Source organism: Pleurodeles waltl, chromosome 3_1 (assembly GCF_031143425.1).
Source record: "Pleurodeles waltl isolate 20211129_DDA chromosome 3_1, aPleWal1.hap1.20221129, whole genome shotgun sequence".
NCBI classification, from domain to species: domain Eukaryota; kingdom Metazoa; phylum Chordata; class Amphibia; order Caudata; family Salamandridae; genus Pleurodeles; species Pleurodeles waltl.
In genome coordinates this window covers 1,094,677,220-1,094,698,194 of record NC_090440.1, presented here as the reverse complement: position 1 = coordinate 1,094,698,194, position 20,975 = coordinate 1,094,677,220, and the positions used below count along the sequence as shown (strand labels likewise).

General features: G+C 43.7%; 1 protein-coding gene across 3 annotated transcripts in view; it reads right to left on the bottom strand.

The window, feature by feature from the left end:
* Positions 1-1,404: 1,404 nt before the first annotated feature.
* The window catches only part of ANKK1 (ankyrin repeat and kinase domain containing 1), a 203,240-nt gene continuing 183,669 nt past the window's right edge, over positions 1,405-20,975 (bottom strand). For all 3 annotated transcript variants that reach the window (XM_069224376.1, XM_069224374.1, XM_069224375.1), the window contains 2 exons: positions 16,465-16,507; positions 1,405-4,623 (listed from right to left, as the gene is read on the bottom strand). In XM_069224376.1, coding sequence (XP_069080477.1) covers positions 3,320-4,623; positions 16,465-16,507 — 1,347 coding nt within the window. In that variant the 3' untranslated portion in view covers positions 1,405-3,319. The remainder of the gene's footprint in view (positions 4,624-16,464; positions 16,508-20,975) is intronic.

Here is a 20,975-nt window from a genome sequence, read left to right as displayed (position 1 = left end):
GTGCAGAAAGAGCTCCTTTGACACTTAAAAGTGCTGCCTGTGTGTTCGTGGTTGAGACCCCCCTTCCTGCCGATGTGGAGGGTTTGAGGGCCCTTCCCTCCCTCCAGTGGCAGAGCTACACATTGTTGCTAGCAAGCCCCCAGGGTCTCGCCTTAACAAAATAGAAAAAGAAAGGGGGGAAAACATATTTTCTGGAAGCTGCGGCTGGCACACGTGGTCTCCCAGGAGGAGGGGATTCTCGAGGAGGTGATCCCTGAAGCCAGAACAGAGGAAAACCCAGGGCACCTGGAAAGGTACCAGCCTTGAGGGTGGCACCACATGCTCTCAGGCAGCTGCAGCGTAGCCCTTGTGCTTTTCGGCCCGAGAGGGATCGTAAACAGAGGACCCAGACAGGCTATCACCGAGTTTCCGTGTGCCCATGAGTTTCGGGTATGGGAGCGTGGAACTCCATTCCCTGATGGGGAGATACAAGGGGGGTGTGCGCATTGCCTAAGTGACGGGGAAGCAACCTCAACTGAGGTCCCAATCACTGGGCGAGTCCCTCAGTCTTTACAAGGGTGCTTTGGGAAATTACCGTAAGACGCGTAGAAGGAGCACTGGTGTTTCTGAGGCCCGGTTATGGTCAGATTAATAGTTACCCATTAGCTCACATGCACGGGGATTTTGCTGTGGGGAAGGCATGTGATGTACCTTGGTTAGTAAGGCTTGTATGGTATACCCTGCTGATGAGGTTATATACTGTTTTGTTTTGTGCCTGATACTTGTCAGATGGGAATGCTTCATGGTAAGGGCCGTCATGATGTTGTTGTTACAGGCTTGATACTGCTTTGCATTTCTGACCGATGTGTCTTTCGAGACTTGCCATATGTTTTCTGATGTTCGTTTTATGGGCATGTATGATGTTTTTATGACTTGCATTATTGTAGTATTGTTTTACTGACTACTGCTATGTGTTATATGTGACTACTGCTGTGTGTTATATGTGACTACTGCTGGTTTTTGCTGAGTAACAGTACTGTGTAATGTTCTGACAACTGCTTGGGTAGCAGGCTATTACAGACATGTTGTGTTTGGGCTAATGATGTTGTGTACAATATAGTTTATTTTTATATAACTTGGTGTTGTATTTCCTTTGTGGAGGGGATAGCGCGTCACGTGTATTGTGTGTTGTGCAAACGCTTTATACATTGCCTCTGGGATAGGCCTGACTGCTCATGCCAAGCTACCAAGGGGGCGAGCAGGGGTTATCTTGGCTATGTAACTCCCTCGCCCTGACTATAGTGGGTGGGTTCTGCCTGGTTTAGGTGCATACCGTAACCAACCAGAAACCACATTTCTAACACACAGAACATGCATTTTGCTAAATCAAGAACCACACTTGAAAAGAAAAACCAAATCTTAGGGTCAATGTGTTGCCCATTATTTATTACACTATCATGTTTTAGTTCACATTTGTAAGGGAATAATTACATGGCTTAAGATCAGAGAAACAGTGGATATTCCAATAATTACTGCCTGTTGACCGGGAAGAGAGCAAAGACTTAGAAAAGAGAAATAAAGAGAAAGGAAGAGCAATCTCTGGCCATTCTGGGTTTTTCATCGCAAATAATCGAAAACCATAGTGTGACCACGGGCATGACCCATGCCTAGATATTTTCACTGTTTGCGAGCAAGGCTGGGGCAAATGAAAGTGTACTGATTTTGTCCAATCGAAGTAGGGTCTACATCCACATGTCGCACATTCCCATGAGCTATGTCCACCCCAAACAGCCTTGAAGGCAGCTGCTAAGCAGAATATGAGAGGAATTAATCCTAAACTTAGAATCCTTGCATTGTGAAAATGGTAACAGACAACGTCAAAAGTGAGCACTCGCCCTCAAGGTCAACGCACATTTAGTACTGCTTAAAACAAGAATCCAGTGTCGTGTTACAGGGATACTTATTTCAGACTCGGAATGGCTAACTCATGTCAGACTTTTAGGGGCGTAAATGAGGTAAATAAGTGTACCATAAAGATGAGGTGAGCTTATTACATAATCAGTCGTTATCCTGAAAATGGGGCATCATTCTGGGTCTCGTGGACCTCTTAGGAGAATCCTTTCCTAGAAGTTGGACTGGATGTAAGAAGACGGGGAAGAGTATTACATGCATCTAGTGCAAGCTTGACCAAATCACTCTCCCACCACCTGAAACTGGGTTTGAGGCCCCCTTCAGCACGTTCATGCATCACTTAAAGACTAGTAAGTAACACATATTTCTATCTCTCCCATACCAGGCTGTCCTCAAACTGATGAAACTGAAGATCTACAGGTAAGGAAAGTAAAAAAAAATACATAGACCTTCTCTTCCTATTGCCTCAGTAGAAAGAGTGATTCCCCTTTATCTGAGACTATCCCCCACACTTCATGAAAGAACTGAAAACCTTCCTCTCCTTCCATCACTTCTCTCCCTTCCCGACTTCGAACATCCCTGTTCCCTCCAGTTGCCAGAAATGTATATTTTTTCCTTTTCTCATATAACCTACCAAGAACATCTGTCGTGTTTTGCGTAAAGCACTTTTCTGTTCACCTGACTAACTTCACGATTTATAAAAATTCTCAAGAAATAAAACAAAACATTTGCAGTACAAGATGTGGTTTAGCAAAGTTTCCTAGTCTAAGTATGACATACTGTTCCTTAGGATGGCAACACTAATCGTACATACTGTAGAAAACGACAATGCAAAGTTTGTCATAGGATTAGGCCCAGAATAGAAACTGGTTTTGGCCCCAAAAATGGTATGGATAAATATAATGCATAGATAATCATGTGGCATATTGTAATTAATGAGAGAAAAAAATATATGCTAGCATGTATCAATGGTTACATAACACTGTGTCAAAGGACCTGGAAAGGTGTGCAGATGAAAATGGAATGGTGGTTTTATCATTACAGGAGCGGCCATTCAAAATCAAATTTAAGTGCTGATTAATGAAACTTGTTACATTCTCTGACTTGAAACTAATGTAGCACCAGAGTAGATAAAACCACCAAGTTCATGTTTATGCTACCCAGAACCTAAGGTCCCAGTCTATAAAATATGCAGTGAGGTAGGAAATGAAATCATCTTCAGTGAGAGAAGGTTCCCTCCATGTTTTATGTGCCTGAGTTGTAAGGACCATTTGTGATCAGAGCCATGCGGAAATACCAATTGTTGGTGAACACATATGTCACACACAGGAAAGTCAGAATTAAATCTGTTCATATTAGCAATCATAGTCAACATCTTCGCAACATTGGTCTTTGAATGCTGATCAACATGGTCCATCTTTCATGATCATTACAAACCAAAAGAGCCAGATGTTGATTCACTGCTACCCTCTGAACCACTGTGAAATCCCTCTGTGCCCTCCAGTATGCCAAGGACATTGGCCCTGTTGTTCCTGACTGCCAGCTGGAGTGGAGTGCAGCCACAAGAGTCTTCAATATCTCGAACAGCGCCCACTCTGAGAAGGGTTTTTATAATGGCTGCATTGCCGTTGAGGGCAGCTATGTGCAAAGGTGTCCAGCCAAACTTGTTCTTCACATTCACATCCGCCTCATGATCGAGAAGACAGATAGTGCTGTAAAAGGAGCTGCGCTGCACTGCAAAGTGCAGAGGTGTCCACTCCGATATTTCTGCAAGATTGGGGTCAGCACCGAGACTCAAAAGACGATCAACAACTGGCTCCTCACTGTAGCGAGCTGCCAAGTGTAGAGGGGTCCAATTCATATCACCTTTGGCATTGATATTGGCATGGTTGTCCTTCAGTAGGTTTATGATGGTAGTGTTTCCTTTGTAGGTTGCCAAGTGCAGTGGTGTCCATCCTTGTAAAGTCTGAAGGTTGACATTGGCCTCATGTCTGATCAGATGCCTGCAGATATTTATATTTCCCTTCACTGCAGCCATATGCAAAGGAGTATACAGACTTAAGTCAAGGCAGTTGACAATGGCCCCCCTTCCGATTAGATGTTGCACTATCCTAACTTCACCCTTATCAGCTGCAATGTGCAATGCTGTCCTGCCATTTTCCTGTTGGATATTGGTGTCTGCTCCTTGGTTCACAAGAAACTTGACAAGCTCAGCATGGCCAAAGTAGGTAGCCAGGTGGAGTGCTGTTTTACCATCATTTTCCAGAATGTTTGGGGAACAGTGTCGTGAAAACAGCACTCTAACAACATTTAAGAAGCCATTTTGGGAAGCCAGGTGGAGAGGCGTCCATCCATCATCTTCCTGGGCATTGACCAAGGCCTGGTGGTCCAGCAGAAGTCTAGCAATTCTATCATCTCCAGCCTGTGCTGCAAAATGTAAAGGCGACCAATTTTCATCATCGCTCATGCTGACATCAGCACCACGGTCAATCAGGACGGAACAAATGTTTGGATGTTTTCTCTGTACTGCCAGGCTAAGTGGTGTAAAGCCATTAACTGTTCTGCTGTTCACATCCGCCCCGCGATCCAGTAGGTAAGTCACTGTGCTCACATTGCCTTGCACAACCGCAAAGTGCAGCAAGGTAAAATCGTTTTCATGCAGACGAGTTAGGTCGTCATCAGTTACATATTCACCACTTTCATGGTTCAACTGCGCCAACAGTTCTTCTGTTCCTGAAAAGTGGGAGAAGTTAAGAAGGTTAGCCCTTTTCACTTGAGAGAAAATGACCTCTAGAAACGTAAACAGACTCAATAGACATGACCTCCAGAAACGAAAAGTCTCATGCATTCCACTGAACTGACACTGCAACATTGCAGTCAAACATTAGACATCAAGGGATAAATATTGTCATACATGATATCACAGAATGCGCACATTATCAGAATACTCCTGTTAACAGCTGTGATACACAGAAATGCTTAACTTAGCCGTAGCACAGAAATGTTTATGTTAGCTTCTGAAGTATTACATGCAGGCTTAGCACCGCTGATATAACAAATATGCTTACAATACCATTTGTGACATCACAGACGTACTTTTACTAACGTCTGTGATATCAACAGAACTCTTTCTACCAAAGATGGCCAGTATTTTGCTGCACTGTGCCAGAGATGCACTACTAGTTTTTCGGAAGCACTAGCCTAACAATAATGCAAGAAACATATTAACATACCACGATAGTGCTTGGAAAACACACATTTTCACTTAAGTAACATCAGGGAACACTTTCCAATTGATAACGAGCTGGATAATCAGAATAAGTAACTAATGTAACTTGATATGTGAACATAGTATGATTTCCACTAAGGTTTTCATGTTGTTTAGTATACAAGAAATTCGGTTCCATGATCACTACATTCTCAGTACTATGTGTGTATTGACTATATTTTTGTACTTTCGTTCCGTTGCTTATTAGCTAATCTCAGTCCTTCTTCAGGTCCTCCATCTGAATTTTGGAATAGGCATTCCCTGCTTACAGACATGTTTTAAGCACCAAGCTTTTCATTGGATTGTCACTTATAAACATTTCCCATTTTTATGTTTGACAGTCAGGCATCTAATAATCTGGCATGGTATGTATGCTGTGAAAGCATTTACACTTACACTGATATTAGGGAATTTCTGATTTGACACCTAGGTATATTTGCACCTGTCATGAAAGGTCAATTTACCAATCAGTTTCTGAAAAGATGGTCCGGCAGGAGTTCACCATGCCTAAATTAATAGATCTAAATTCGAAAATGAATTTTGGATTTAGTTCAGTTCTATATGCACTACTGCTTGGCTTTGTGGGCCTTCGAAACTAAGACCAAAGTAGCGCTTCAGAAGAAATTATGCTTGTTTTAGTTTTATTCGGTTAGTATCAGAGAGTAGCACATTTTATATTGCAATGCACTTTACAAAAGTCTTCCAGGAGGCTACTGTATGACATGTTTAATAACAAAATTCATACTTCTATTTTTTTTTTTAACCGCAGAGACATTTCATTCCATCTCTTACCCGAACAATCTCGTTACTTCTTCTTTTTGTATACTTTCTTGTATTTTTCTTTCCATTTTCTCTCAACTCATCTTACGGTCTTTCTTCCTCTCTTATCTCCACTCTCTGCCTGTCATTTTAACTCTCGCCTCTATCTTTAAACTCTGACGTTAGTTTCCTTTTTCAAATGTCGTTCCCTCTTTTGCTCAAATGCCATTCCCTTTGTGTCTGCTTCTCCTCTACCTCTACATCTTCTTTATCTCACCATTCATCTCTGTCTCTGCATCTCACCTTAATTCCCCGTTGCTATCTCTACTCTTAATCATTTGTGTCACTGTATACGTCATTTTTTTCTATTTTGGCTTTATTCGTACCTTTTCATTCTGTCACAATTACCTCTGTTTCTATTCTCAATGTATGTAGTGTTCTATAGAAAAGTTGTTAGTACCTCGTTAATTCATCCTCTACTTGGTATTTTTCCTTTGTGGTAATATGTTTTTAAAAAAAAATATTTAATTATTCACTCGTCATTTTTCTGTTCTCGATAGTCATCACTCTTCTCTGTTTTACTACCTTCTTAACACTTTCCTCTGCCTCTCTTTCTTTCCCTGCACTCCTCAAAGCTTCTCTTCTAGCACACCTCCATTTTCCTCTCATGACCATCATATACCTCTTTCATATCCTCTTTCCTCTCTTTGTATGTCTTAAAATATTCTCTCTGTCTCTCTCTCGCTCTTTCTCCCTCTCGTTCTCTCATATCCATGCTTTCTTTACCATTTCTCTTTAATTTTTTTATTTGATTTTTAGCTCTATGGATCCTTCTGTTCACTTACTGCCTGTCATACATTGTCAAACCCCCTCACTATCATTGCCTATATTTCCCGAGATGGGTTTGACTCTCCTCTGTATTTCTGTTATCTTTTTCTGCTTTTGGAAATTATGTGTCTCACTTTCTGTATGAACAGGTCAAGCCTGTGATAGCATGCTCTAGTGGATGCATCTTGCTTAAGAGACACTGTTTACCATTTGTTTGCTTGCATGGCACTCTTCTTTACAGCCTCGTAATTGGTCACTATGGGCTAAGCATAATTTCTGTTTCTTTCTCTGGAGCAGGGAACAAGCAGTGGTTGATTCAGCTTAATCAGAGCCTGTCCACTGCCGCCAAGATGATAGCGGTACTATTTTGTTCTTTTTAACTTTGCAGGGCGCAAACAGAAGCTGTATGACTGGCAAAAATGTGCTCGCAGGACAAGCAAAACTGCAAAGTTTTATTTTCTATAGTTAACTTTATTTTATTTTACCAAGGCTTCTTTTCTCACTTTGACTCATATTTTGTTTTTGGTCATGGATGCTGCTCTCAAAAGATGACAATTATCTTGTAAATAAATATTGCAAAGTGGCATTGTTTCTTTCCTAGGTGTTATTTCTGAAATTATCAGTTAACACATAATGCTGCAGTACAACTCAATCCAACCCACTTCAATCTCATCTGCTGCACTCCAGTTCACCCCATTTCACTTCACACCAATCCAATCCAATCTACCTTACTGCAATCCACCCCACCCAATCCAATCCACCCCACAGCAATCCAATGCTATTCCATTCCACAGCAATCCAGACCACTTCTCCCTAATCCACCCTACTCCAATCTACCCCACAGTCCACCTCACTCCACTCCAATCCACTCACCCCAATCCAATCGACTCCAATCCACCACACTGAGATCCTCTCAACCCACCCCAATCCAATCGACTCCACAGCATTCCACCCCAATCCAATCTTTCCCCACTCCAATCCGTCACAGTTCACTCAGTCCCAATTCAATCTGCTCCACTCCAATCCAATCCACCTCACCCTGCACCAATCAACCCCACTCCCATCCAATCCACACTACTCCACTCCACTTCACCCAATCCAACCCACCTCAAGCCAGTTCTCCCTACACCAATCCAGTCCGCTCACTACAATCAGAAACAATTCACCCCACTCCAATCTAGACCAATCCAATTGGCCACATCCATTCCAATCCAATCCAATCCACCCCACTCTACTCCATCCACCCAACTCCAATCCACCACAATCCACCCCACTCCAATACGATCCACCCCACCCAATCCAATCCACATCACACCACTCCAATCCACCCTACTCCAATTCAATCAACCACAATCCAACCCATTCCAATCTAATCCACACCACACAAGTCTAAACCACCCCACTTCAGTACACCTGTTCCAATCCAACCCATTCCAAACCAACCCACCCCATTCCAAACCAACCCATCATATTCAGAACCAACACAAACCATTCCACTCTAACACAACCCATTCCAATCCAATCCAATCTACCACACTCCAATCCACCATGCTCCAATCTAATCCACCTCACTCCAGACCACTCCACCAACTTCATTCCAGCACAACCTGCTCCAATCAAATCAAATTCACTTTAATGCACCGACTCTAGTCCAATCCACCCCATTCAATCCAATCAATCCTCCCCATTCCAATCCACCCCATTCCAATTCTCCCACTCAAATTACCTCACTCCAATCCACCTCAGTCCAATCCAGTCTACCCCATTCCAATACACCTCTAATCCAATCTACCCCAATCCATCCAGTCACTCCAATTGACCCCATCCCAATCCACCCCACTTCAATGTTATCTAATCCATTCATCCACTCCAATCCAACTCATCTAATCCACCCCACTAAATCCAATCCAACATACTCCAATCCATTCTACCCCACAGGTTGAGGCTGGCCCTCTATGTAGTGTGCAAAGCGAGGCATGCTGTGCAGGGGTCCAGGCAACCACACGTTGGTTCCCAGAGGTAAAAATCATATCATCTAATGCTCCAATTTTTGACGCAGCTGGTTTAGCAGTTAGGCTAATCCAGGAGATGTGATAAGCATTTTTTGTACTCACAATATCAGCTATATTCCAAACGCACTCAAATAATAACTCAAGACCAGAATTTATAAAAATACTTCAGAACTTTATATAATTTTTAAGACCAAAATGGTTAACACTGGTTACGTACTTTTTGAGTTATTATTTTTCAGAGTTTTAATAAAGTTAGTCTTTCATTATTTACGCACTATAGGTATCAATGGAAGGCTACCTATAAAAATGTATATAAAAGGACACAGGTGATTTACCAGTCTCTTCTTTTCAGGATGGTCGATGAGAATGGTGGACACTCTGTGCCAGCTGAAGAACCTCAGGCGGCTCCCAGTTCTGGCGGGAGCAGAGCTGGAAAGTCTCTTGGCAGAGGCACAGGCCCACTTGGAGGGGCCACCTGGAAAAGGAGCTGATTTGCAGAATTAAAGATGGTGCTTCAGGGTCCCCTTGGGCTGTTTAGGTCGCAAGTGGTTAGTGACCCGTGGCACACAGCTGGTTCCACGATTCAGGACTCAGGGCGGCCAGATGCAAGGCGAGTTGGAGGTCTGGGAGGCTGTGTGCAATGGATCCCTTTGGAGCTGAACGTAAGTCTTCTTCCGGGGGCTTGCAGGACGACAAGAGCGCTTTGGTGGGAGGTCCAGTCCCTCGACTGGGGCTTACTCCTGGTCCAGGTGCAGCTCTGGGTGAGCTGTTTTTGCTGTTGTCCAACGTGCACTGGTATTAGCACACCTTGGCCACGGGAGGGCTCATTGCCACAAAACTTGGCACACTTGTGGATCTCATCCAGGCTGTTGTTGATGTGTCGTCGGGTCCGGCTGCAACTTCCGGTTGTGGAGATATCGGCCAGTTGGTGAAGTGGCCCTCACCGGTTTGCAGGATCTTTGCAGGTTTCCTTGGTTTCTTGAGTGGTGCCTACACTCAGGAAGGAGATCTCTGGCTATTTGCAAAGCCAGGAGGTCCTCTGGGTCTTTTGAGGTTGGTCCAGTGGTCAGCTCCTCTGTTGCCACGATTATCAGGACTGTGTTGCAGCAAGCAGGGGTCTTGGAGCCTCTTCTGGTGCAGCAGGTCCTCTGTTCTCGTGCTGTCGGGTTCTTTGGTGCTGTCTTCTTTTCTTCCTGATGAATCTGCTTTCTTGGTCTAGGGGAGCCCACTAAATACTGACTTTAGTAGGCATTTTAAGGAGAACCTGGTAGTGTCCAATGGAGCACTTACCCTTATGTGGCTACACCCATTACAGTGACCAATTCCTGTGGGAAGAGTCACTACCCTAAACCTCATTGGCTATTTTCGTGCCATCCAACATGGAGGAAAATGAAATGGAGGGTCGACTTCGCCTGTAAGTCCCTAGGGGTGGCGCATGCTCAGTGAGACCCCTCCTCCTACCCTTTGTGTTGTTTTCCACCTTTGCTCCAGCCAAAAGTAGGGGTTAACAAAGGGGGAGGCCATCTGCTGCTAGCAGCAGGCCCGGGGGCTTGAGTTTTGAAGGGCAGTAGCCCTTTGAAGGTCACCTCCAGGGAAATGCACATTCCTGAGGAAGGGGGTGTTAGCTACTCCATCCAGGAAGGGCATCGTCTTACAAACCGGAGAGCCAGGGCTCTCCCCCAAGGTTTGTTTATTGCTGTCTGGAGGTGGCATGCTGGAGGGAACCAGTGAGCAACCATGCGAGTTAGATTAGCTTTTGCAGGGGGCCCTCTAAGGTGACCCCTGGGTACATTTAGGGATAAATCTAATATTGGTACCAGTTAGGATGTATCATCCTGAGTTGTCTGATACTAAACAACCCAGGGTGCAGAGTGGCCATCATGTAGCTGGTGAACTCGTGTTTGACCAGTGTCAGTGCATGTACTTAAAATGGCTTCTCTTTTCACTCACTATGTCCCAGGTTTGGCAAGGACACAGAGAGAGCATATTGCTCATGCAGCTATGCCCTCACATATAGTAAGGTCCACCTCGCCTTAGGGCTGGAAGGCCTGGTCGAGGATGACTTACCCCTAACATATGCAGTGTAGGGTGGACAGGGCACACAGGGAGTGTGCCAAGTTGAATTGGTCTTTTTAGGTTTGCCCCAGAGTACTCAGCCTGCAATGGCAGTGCTGGGTGCCTCTGGTTGCAGGGCCCTAAAGGTTGGCACAATCAGCGCTGCTGCCCTCAGGGGCCTACCCCAAATACCCCATGCCCTGGGTACAGGGGTACCCATTTACTAGGGACTTACAGTGATACTTAAGAGTGTATCCAATTGTGCCAAGCATCACAACAGATTTAGGGAAAGAGCTCTTGCCCAGGGATCCTGGTTAGCAGGGGCCCTGGGCACTACAACTTCTAGGAAACATCAACATCAGGCAAACAGTGGGGGGCTAACTATGCAAAAAGAGGCCTTCTCTCACACCCACCTAAATGCAATCCATCCTACTCCAATCCACCCCCATCCAATCCATCTCACCCCAATCCATTTCATCCACCCCACTCCATCCACACCACCCCAGTACAGCCCACCACACTCAATCCAATCCATTCAATCCACCCCACTGCAGCCCACCCCACCACAATTGAATCCACCGCACACCACCGCATTTCAGTCCACCCACTCCAATCCAATCTAATCCAATCCGTTCATTCCAGCCCACCCAACTCCACTCCAAACCAATCAATCCCACCCCACCCCACTCTAATCCACCTCATTCCACTCCAACCACCCCTCCATTCCATTCTGCATCTCCTAATCCAATTGACTCCACTCCAATCCACCACACTCCAATCCAACCAACCCCACTTCAATCCAACCAACTCAACTCCACTCCAATCCACCCCACTCCAATCCAAACCATCCAACTCCAGCCCAATCCAATCCAATTCAATCCAATCCACCCCACCCCACTCCAGTCCAGTTCACCCCACTCCATTCCAATCCACTCCAGTCCAATCCAATCCATCCCAATCCACCCCCAATCCACTCCACTCCAATACAATCTAATCCACACCACTCCATCCCACTTCATTTCACCCCACTCCAAACTACCCCATCCAATCCAACAAAATCCACCCCACCCTAATCCAGTCCCCCACACTCCAGTCCTATCACTCCAATCCAACCCACACACTCCAGTCCCATTTACCCACCCCAATCCAATCTAATCCATCCCACTCCAATCCACCCAAACCCAATCCAATCCGCCCCACTCCATTTCAGTCTACCCCACTCCAATCCAATCCAACCCATGCAGTCCACCACCTGCATCCACCCCACTCCACTAAATCCATCCCATTCTATCCCAATCCAAGCCACTCCACCTTATTCCACCCCACTCCACTCCAGTCTAAAACACTCTCTGTGCCACTGAACTCTACTCCCATCTACTGCCCTCTAATTTACTCTGCCTGACCTACTCCACTCTATGACACTCCAACAAATCCACTCTATTACAATCTACTCCCCAACTCCACTCTACAGCACTCCACTATACTAACTTTTTGCCACACTGGTGTACAACATGGCTAAAACACATTGCCAAAGCCAACAGCTCTTGTATAGGCAAGAACATATTGGTTTTGCCAAAGGTTGTCTACAGTGTGTCTTCTATACGGATACGTGCATCTGGATTAGGAAAAAGATGTTGTGCTTCATAATCAGTTCCCTTTACTTGTGTGACACATGGGGGCATCGTCTACAATCTAATATCATGTTTACGGTTATGTAACTCTAAATGAAATGACACAGGTTGGTTAAAATAGGAAGCACAACATCCTACATGCTACCAGAACAGATGAAGCATGTTAGTCGAATTGCACGTAGATGACTTTGTGGTGTATGACTGAGGGCTATCACGGTGTTTGCAATTACTTCAGGGACAGCTGCAATAAAAAGGAAGTACCATGGTGAGCTCCTGGAAGTGGAGATGTTATGGTGTCTCAAAAAGAAAGCTTTTAAAGACAGAACTTGTCAGGCTACTTTACTAATGAAGCCCCTCACAGAGCAAGGGCCTTAAACAAAGAATATTAGCCATGAGTATATTTGGCTAAGAGGTAAATAGGAGAGCTATTCTAATGGTGTATAACTAATTAAGATTTGATCAGGGTAGCCTTGCTCACCCTTGGGTTTCTGTTTGAGCTAACAAGTCTACTTCCCTGAATAGGATGATAATACTTTATTACCTGAGTTGTGGCAAAGGTCTTCGGATTCCATGGGTGAGTTAGGTGAAGTCTATGTCCAAGGTCATTGGCTGGGAGGGCATGTTTTCATCTCGAGCCTCCTGTTTTAAATCTGAAATCTCTAAGTGCAAGCGAATGTTTTTTTCAGTTTTGCACAGACTTCTAGGGAGAGGAAAGAACTAAGGGCCAGATGTAGCAAAGGGTTTTTCCCATTCTGCGTCAATGGGAAAATGTGTTCGTACATATGGCCTTAAGTAACCCCAGCCTGCGAGAGTTTGCCATCATTCAGACTACACAGTCTTGGGCCTTTCTTGTCCTGGATCCTGAGACCTTGGGAACGAGCACCTTTGGACAGATTCTGACTAGGAACTATTGGATCTTTACTTCCCATTAGGCCAGTTTGATTCCGGCTCTGTGCTAGTCTGCCCAGTCGAAAGGTCTGCTGTACAATCTCTCAAGCACTTTGTTTTCTTTAGTAAATGTCATGCTCCGTTCACCCAAACGGTTTCAAAACTGATTTTAAATATGTATGGTCGCACGGCAACGCAAGCCAGCCTTGTTTTCTTCGGTGATCCTTGCCTACACTCATATCTGTTTTAAGGTTGGACATTTCCTAAAAGCTGCTGTTTTTAAGCAGAAAATGATATCTATTTGATCGATTACTTCTTATTTTGTTTTTATTTTTATGATGGTTCGTGTAAAATTGGTGCTGCTTTGAAGATTATCTTATAATTGAATACATTAAAGAATATAAAAATAATTAACAAGGATTTAACTTTGATATGTTGCAATGGTGTACTTTTAGTAAACTTGTTTGACCTGGTGTCATTTTGGGCCAGATGCACCAAAGGATTTTACCCATTCTGTGTCTATGGGAAAATGCTTTAGTACATATGGCCCATTCTTCTTTCTTTGGGTGAACCCACTGCAACTGGTGAAATCTTGGGGCTTGATGTAAAGTACAGCGGATGTGCTATATCCACCTCGAAGAAAACCAGCAAGATCAGATCCATTGACAGTCTGCGTGGAGATGGGGAAAAGAATTCCCCAGTTTGCTCATAGCCGTGTACACAGGGAGCAGTCCCTTAAAATGTGAGGACATTTGTTAAACCAGGGAAGAAGCTATAAAACGTTTGCTGACATGTTTCACTTCAAGCATTTTCACTTCTGGAAGGATGGCACAAGGTGCCAAGGTTATCCAGTAAAAGACCCTTACTTGGTGGTCACATTTTCCTGCTTTGCTCCTCTTGAAGCTTTTGATTGCAAAGTTTGGGCCTGCGCAGCAACAGGACACAAAGGAATCTGATTTATTGGAGTATTTCTTAACAGCGCCTTCAAACCTTGCACTCTTGATGTTCTTCGACCATCAGAATGTTTTCTACATGCAAAGGCAACACTTTTACCAAGACAAACCACAGAGTCTTGTCAGTATACCTAAAGTCAACTAGAAGAGGTGCCCATCTCATAATCCATTCAAATTAACTGGGATTGAAAAGCATTTACACGACCTAATTCCTTTGTTGGATAGTGGCAAGGGCGAAGTCAGCTGCACTTTTAAAATAAAATCGGATGTTATATTTCTATGGCTTTCTGTGGATGTTTTTAGTTGTATTACAAGTCTTATTATCTACATCCTCTTTTTGCCATTCTGTCATCTTTCTAATCATTAAACATTACACTTTACACCTCTTAACTATTTTATTTTAGAAATGTTAAAATTTTATTTTTCAACTGTAATGGTGCTTTGGTGACTCTGTACATGTCACACATACACTTTTGATTCAGGAAGGCCTCCCTGCTTGTGCCAAACTACCAAAGTTAAGCTCAGAATTTCTTATAGAAACTTGCTTTTAGTTTTGGGTACTAGATTGATCTGACTGCGTGGGAGCTCATCCACAGCTTATATGAAGACTGATCCCTGCCCCCCATTCTCTCTCCCAGTAAAAGCAATGTGGTTTCCAACAACCCCAAATGGAAGATGTCAGAAAATAATTATGAGATTTATCTGCTCTTTGAACAAAACTGAATGAGATTATGAATGTCTAAATGCCAGGGAATCTAGTTTGTTAGATGCAATCGTGAATTTTGGTGTTGAGGATACAATATACAAATGATTGTGGTGCTCAATGCTGGTGCTGAAAGCATAAACTCAAGGAGACTCAAATGGGTTTGAGGGCTTTCCTTAGACATTTAGGCCCAAATTTATACTTTTTGACGCAAACCAGCGCCGGCCCTGGTTTGCATCACAAAATTTACCGCCGGCTAACGTCATTCCTACGTGCCAGGCGGGCACCTTATTTAAGGATTGACGTTAGCCGGCGCTGCGGGCCGTTTAGAGTTTTAAAAAAAATGACTCAAACCAGGCAGCGCCGGCATAGGGAAAAATAGGGGTTGTTTGTCAAAAAATGATGCAAGTCAAGTTTGAGTCAAAAATCATGGCTCAAACCGGACTTGCGCCATTTTTTGACACACAAACCCCATTGAAATGACTCCTGTCTTAGCAAAGACAGGAGTCATGCCCCCTTGCCCAATGGCCATGCCCAGGGACATCTTCCCCTTCCCCTTCTGTCCCCTGGGCATGGCCATTGGGCACAGTGGCAGGTGGGGGGGCCCAAGTTAGCCCCCCCTTTGCCACCTTAAAAAAATATATATATACTTACCCCAACTTACCTGTACTTACCTGGGATGGGTCCCTCCATCCCTGGGTGTCCTCCAGGGGTGGGCGAGGGTGGCAGGGAAGGGCACCTCTGGACTGCTTCCATGGTCAGAGACCATGGAAGTGGGCCCACATGTCCCTTAACGCCTGCTGTCACCCAGGCATTAGAAAACGGCGCACATCAGACTTTGCGCTGTTTTTTAAGCCCGCCCCCTCCTGTGCGTCAAAATGACGTGGGAGTATAAATAAGGCGCACAGGCCTTAAAGTCATTTTTTGGATTGGAACGCCTACCTTGCATGTCATTAACGCAAGGGGTTTCCCACATCCAGAATATGATGCACATGGAGGGACTTTGACGGTCGTGGGGTCAGGCGTCATTGTATAAATATGGGGCAAGGTTTGCGCTTAATATGCGTCAAAATCTTTTACGCACATTTGGTGCAGGCAGAGTATAAATATGCCTCCCAAATTGTTTTGAGGAAAGTTGAATACATGTGATTCACAAATGGAAGGACTTTTGTCGGCTAGCTAAGGTGGGGTAGATTGGTGAGCTCCAGGGATATGGGACACAACAGGTCAAAGCCACATACTTTTCTGTATGCCCTAAAATGATGCGTGGGGAATTGTTTTAGTATTAGTTGAGAGGAACAAAGTTATTGTGAATCACGGATAGAATTAAGTCAAGATATGTGGTACATCAACTGAGAAAGAAATTCTATGTGAGATTAAACTATTAATAGACAATAGTATTATTGTTATTATTATTATTATTATTATTATTATTATTATTATTATTATTATTATTATTGTTATTATAAATACTTACCACTACTGCATGTGTCCTGAGAACATGATGACGTGTTGCTGTTCTGTTACACCATATTATACAAGAGAGGAAGGGAGAGACAGAAAGAAAGAAAGTGTTAGTCTATTTCAGTGTGATATTCATTTTCCCTGCTGTTCCAAAACAGTCTTCAGATCACGAAGGTTTCTACTTGTGGTAGAGAAATGGTATTCTGACCCGTTAATTTTTGGTCCATAATGCATCTGTTCCTGCCTCCGATCCGGTAACATTATCATACTGCTTGGCGTGTATATGGATGGAATATTCTGAAAGGGTAGTGCTTTGTAAGGCTGGTGAAAATTCTGACAGTCAGCTTTGTCAGGTGAACCTGACACGAGATTCTTTGATGTCTTTCACGGGACACCAACCCAGTTAGACACTTCCTGGATTTCTCTACAGGTCGGTCTGCCTATGCTCGGGTGAGTGAAGACTGAAATGCATGATGTTGTGGCTAGGGAACCTGCAACGGTCCCTTTAGTTTTTTGCTCGGGTTCACGTGCACAGCTTCAGAGTAACCAAACATTAGCCTGGCCAACTGGTCCTGCGTTTGGGGCTACTGGCTTTGCTAATGGTTTTTGCAATATGTTACTCTATATAAATTGCATATTTTTAATAGGTAAATAACTTGAAATTGTTAACGCTTGTAATCTCCTTGTTCCAGTGTCATTTTGTATTGTAATTGGAAGTTAATTTACTATGTATTGACAAAGACAAGCGATCGTGGCTCGACAAGCCGTGTGTAGGTGTTTGAGTGAGCTCTGGTTGTGGGAGGGTGCTCACACTGGGGCGCGATTAGACGCTCTGGAGCAGAAGCTGGAGCATGCTTTGTAAAGCACAGGATTTTGGTTGACACATTTTAAACCACAGCCTTAATTACTTGGATCACGTCCCTTTTTGTGATATCCCCCCATCTTTTCCATCTCACTTAAATCACTGTGGTACATAATTGGCTTTTGCCTATAGACAGTTAAAAACTGACTCCTAAGCGACAACTACAAATTGTGATGCAAAACTCTGGAGTCCCTGGAGTTAAAACTAATGGAGCAGAAAGAGGAAGAGACAGGTTTAGGAAGGTAGTTGAAAAACACATGAACCCTCATGGAGTGGTTTATCAAAGAAAAACGTAGCATCTGAAAAATGAGGAAGAAAAGGAGAAAAGTGACACATCCACACTCTCGGGGGTGGGCAAACACAAAAAGAGGAAGTAAAGCTCAATCTGATGAATAAAAACCAATAAACAAGAGTGATATTCAAGTCAAACAGTGCATGGAACTGGGCAGACTCTATGCCCAGTTTACACCAACAATACACCTTGCAACAGAAAGTGCATGTGGGCAAGACCTAATCATGGGCAAGGGCACGTGTCTAACAAAAGTCAAGGAATAGTACTTAATTTGACCTGGTGGTTGAAGGTAGGGTCCATGAGCACTCACTTTTGGACTTCGGTGCTTATTTTTCCACAAATACACTTTGATCTCAAGCAAGAAAGTGAAAAACATAAAAGGGGAAAACAAGGAAGAGCAGAAAGACAAAAAAACTGTGACAAAGAGAGAAAACAGGTAGGAAAAGAACCTGCAAGAGAGAGCAAAAGATGCAGGGGGTGAGTTGGGTGATGCCTGCTGGCGGATTACAGAGTCATGAGGTGGAATGAAGGCTATACAGCCTTGGTATTCAGGGCCCTTTAAATGGTGCTGACCACAGGCTACTATGCCAAACTTTAAACCCCAGCACTTGTATTTTACAAATTATTCACTGTCAAGGTAGTCAGATCCATTTCAGGTTTTCGGCATAACAATAGATTCTGTAAATGAGGCCAGTTTAGATTCGTTGAGCTTACATGTATCACATGTGCACATTGGGAAAACCTGGCATAGATTCAGCGTTAATGGCTGATCCATGATGAGGATCTGTATAGTCACTGGGCGAAATTTTCACCACAGGAGTTTGAACAAGCTACTAGAGGGCTCTTCCAGGCAACGGTTCCTGACCACATACTGGCTGCTCATGCATCCTTCAGTACCTTCTGTCAGATTAGCTGGTCTGAAGTGTGTAAGCTCTTTCCACAGTTAAATCAAAGACACTTAGAGGCTGATTTTGACTTTGATGAATGGACGGAACTCTGTCGGGATAGCGGAGGACATTGTGCCTGCCATCCTGAGGAACCTGTGCCTGCCAAATATAGAGTTACATATCAGCCCTGTGTACAACCCATAACATTGATTGGAACCACAGTCATGACAGTTCCTGTCAATATTGTAAAAGTTTAATAGACAGTCCTGTCAAACAAGATGGCTGACCATTAAACTTTTACAAAGTTTTTTCTTTTTCAAAATCAAAATCCCAAACTGGGAGGCTTTTTAAAAAAAAAAAGAAAAACGAAAAACGAACCACTCACAGACCGTGGGAGTCTCCCATGGTGAGTTTGTGGGGGAGTAATAATTTTTTTTTTCACTTTCCTCAAATCGAGGTAAACTAACAGCAAAAAAAAGCCATTTGATCGCCCACTCTTTGACGGGTGGTCCGGTAGCTAACCTCCGATGGCCCATTCTACGTTGAGCCATTGGAGGAGTATGTCAGCAATGGAGGGGGAGTAGGTTCCATAGACAAGAGACTTAGGGTATGCCCACTTCTAAACGTGGCAGGCAGTCCTTGAATTTGAAGGAGAGGGAACTCAATTATCATCGAATACCCTCTAAGCCAAACTCTAAATCAGCCCCTTAGATTGTCCCTAAGTGGCTACAATTACAATGTGACAGCTTTATACTATCCTGGCTTTTTAATCTATAGCTGTCTGCATGCAGGGAACCCAAGCTTGTGTTTATAATGAAAAAAGTGAACCCCAAATTAACGCATTTGTTAAAGGAAGACTGAAACCTGAAAACATGTCGTCCTCCTAAGCTATATGGCAATCCTGCACAATTCCAAAAGGCTCTTCCCAGACCCTTGAGTGGTGCAGCCAGTGCAGTTGCATTAGGGCCCAGAGGTGAGAAGACTGCCCAGAGCACTCTACACCAGCTCTAGTTTCATGCCTTCTTTCCCATTTCGAATATTTTATTGTGAGTGCCTCTTTGGGGCCAGGCACATTTATTGACTCTTCCTGGAAGCAGTGGCGAGTGCCAGGTACACCCCAGAAAAAGAGAGGACAGGCAGACCAGCACTAAGTTGCTATGTACTGAGCACTCAGACAAAAAGACGGTTGTTTATCAATAAAAGGAGAAAGAGTGGTATAGAGGAGAAAGAAAAACGTTGATAGTCGAGACAAAAGGAAGGACCTTAGGGGATCCACGGAAGACAAGAGAATCAAGGAAGGCAATAGAGAAAACGAGGTGATGATATAAAGCAGAGAGAAAAATGATAGAAATAATCAAAAGGGTGAGAAAATGAACCAAAGGGATACACATCATATAGTATTACGAAAGAGAAAGGCAGAGAAATAGGACCAAGGAGGTGGGAAAGACGGGATGGAAAGGAATGGGATGAAAGAGAAAAGGAGAAGATAAGACTGACATAGAGAATGGGAAAATGAAGTGATAGCAGTGCAAGTTTGAAAAAATAGGATGGGCAGAAACCAAGTAACAAAGGAAAGGGAAACGAGAAGAAGGAAGAAGACTAGTGAACGATTTGGGAGATTTGAATGTACAATAAGTAAGAGGGAAATCAAGAAGACAAACAAAGGTTAATGAAGATGATCTATGGAAGTGAACTAGAAGGGTAACAATAAAATGGAGGACGGCCATCAGGATGCGTGAGAGGGATCCTGGAAAAGAGAGAATGGAAGGGTATCTGGCGAGATAAAATGTAGGGAGGATTCAGATGAGGAGAGTTATATGGGCCAGCGAATAAGGGAAAAACAGGGAGAATGAAAAACTCGTATACCCCAAGCATAAGCATAACTATCTCTATTTAGCAGGTGCAGCAGCACTGGTGTCTTTAGAAGTGAAGGGGTCACTACCCAAACTATGGCTACCTGTAATGTACTTCTGGGGGTCAAGGGGGGCGACTTTCTCTGATTGCAATAAGGGTCATGACACCCTTCCACCTCCACAGAGCCAGGAAAGGTGTCTATCAACAATCCGTCAACAATTCATTATTTATACTTGCAGGTTATGAGATTGACAGACTATTTTAACATAGTTAACATTTTTTTTATTCCTTTCCCACATTATGCTGTGTGTTGAAAATGCTGACGGAGATCATCCCATCATGCAAGCACATATCTATTATACTTCCTTCTGGAACCAATCCAGGTACTCATGAACCCCTAGTGTAAACACCAGTCTGGTTGTCAGCATTCTGACTATACGTCACTAGTGCTGGTAATGGAATGGTACAACTGGAACCCATAAATTGGGGAAATAGTGCCATGAGGATTGTAATCTTCGGCACTGAACCTGTGGATTACTTTTTTACAAACTCTGTCCCCATAGAATTTGGCGAAAAGGAAAATGTGGCACTAAAGGTGTTCTAGAAACATGATTAATCACACACAAGTT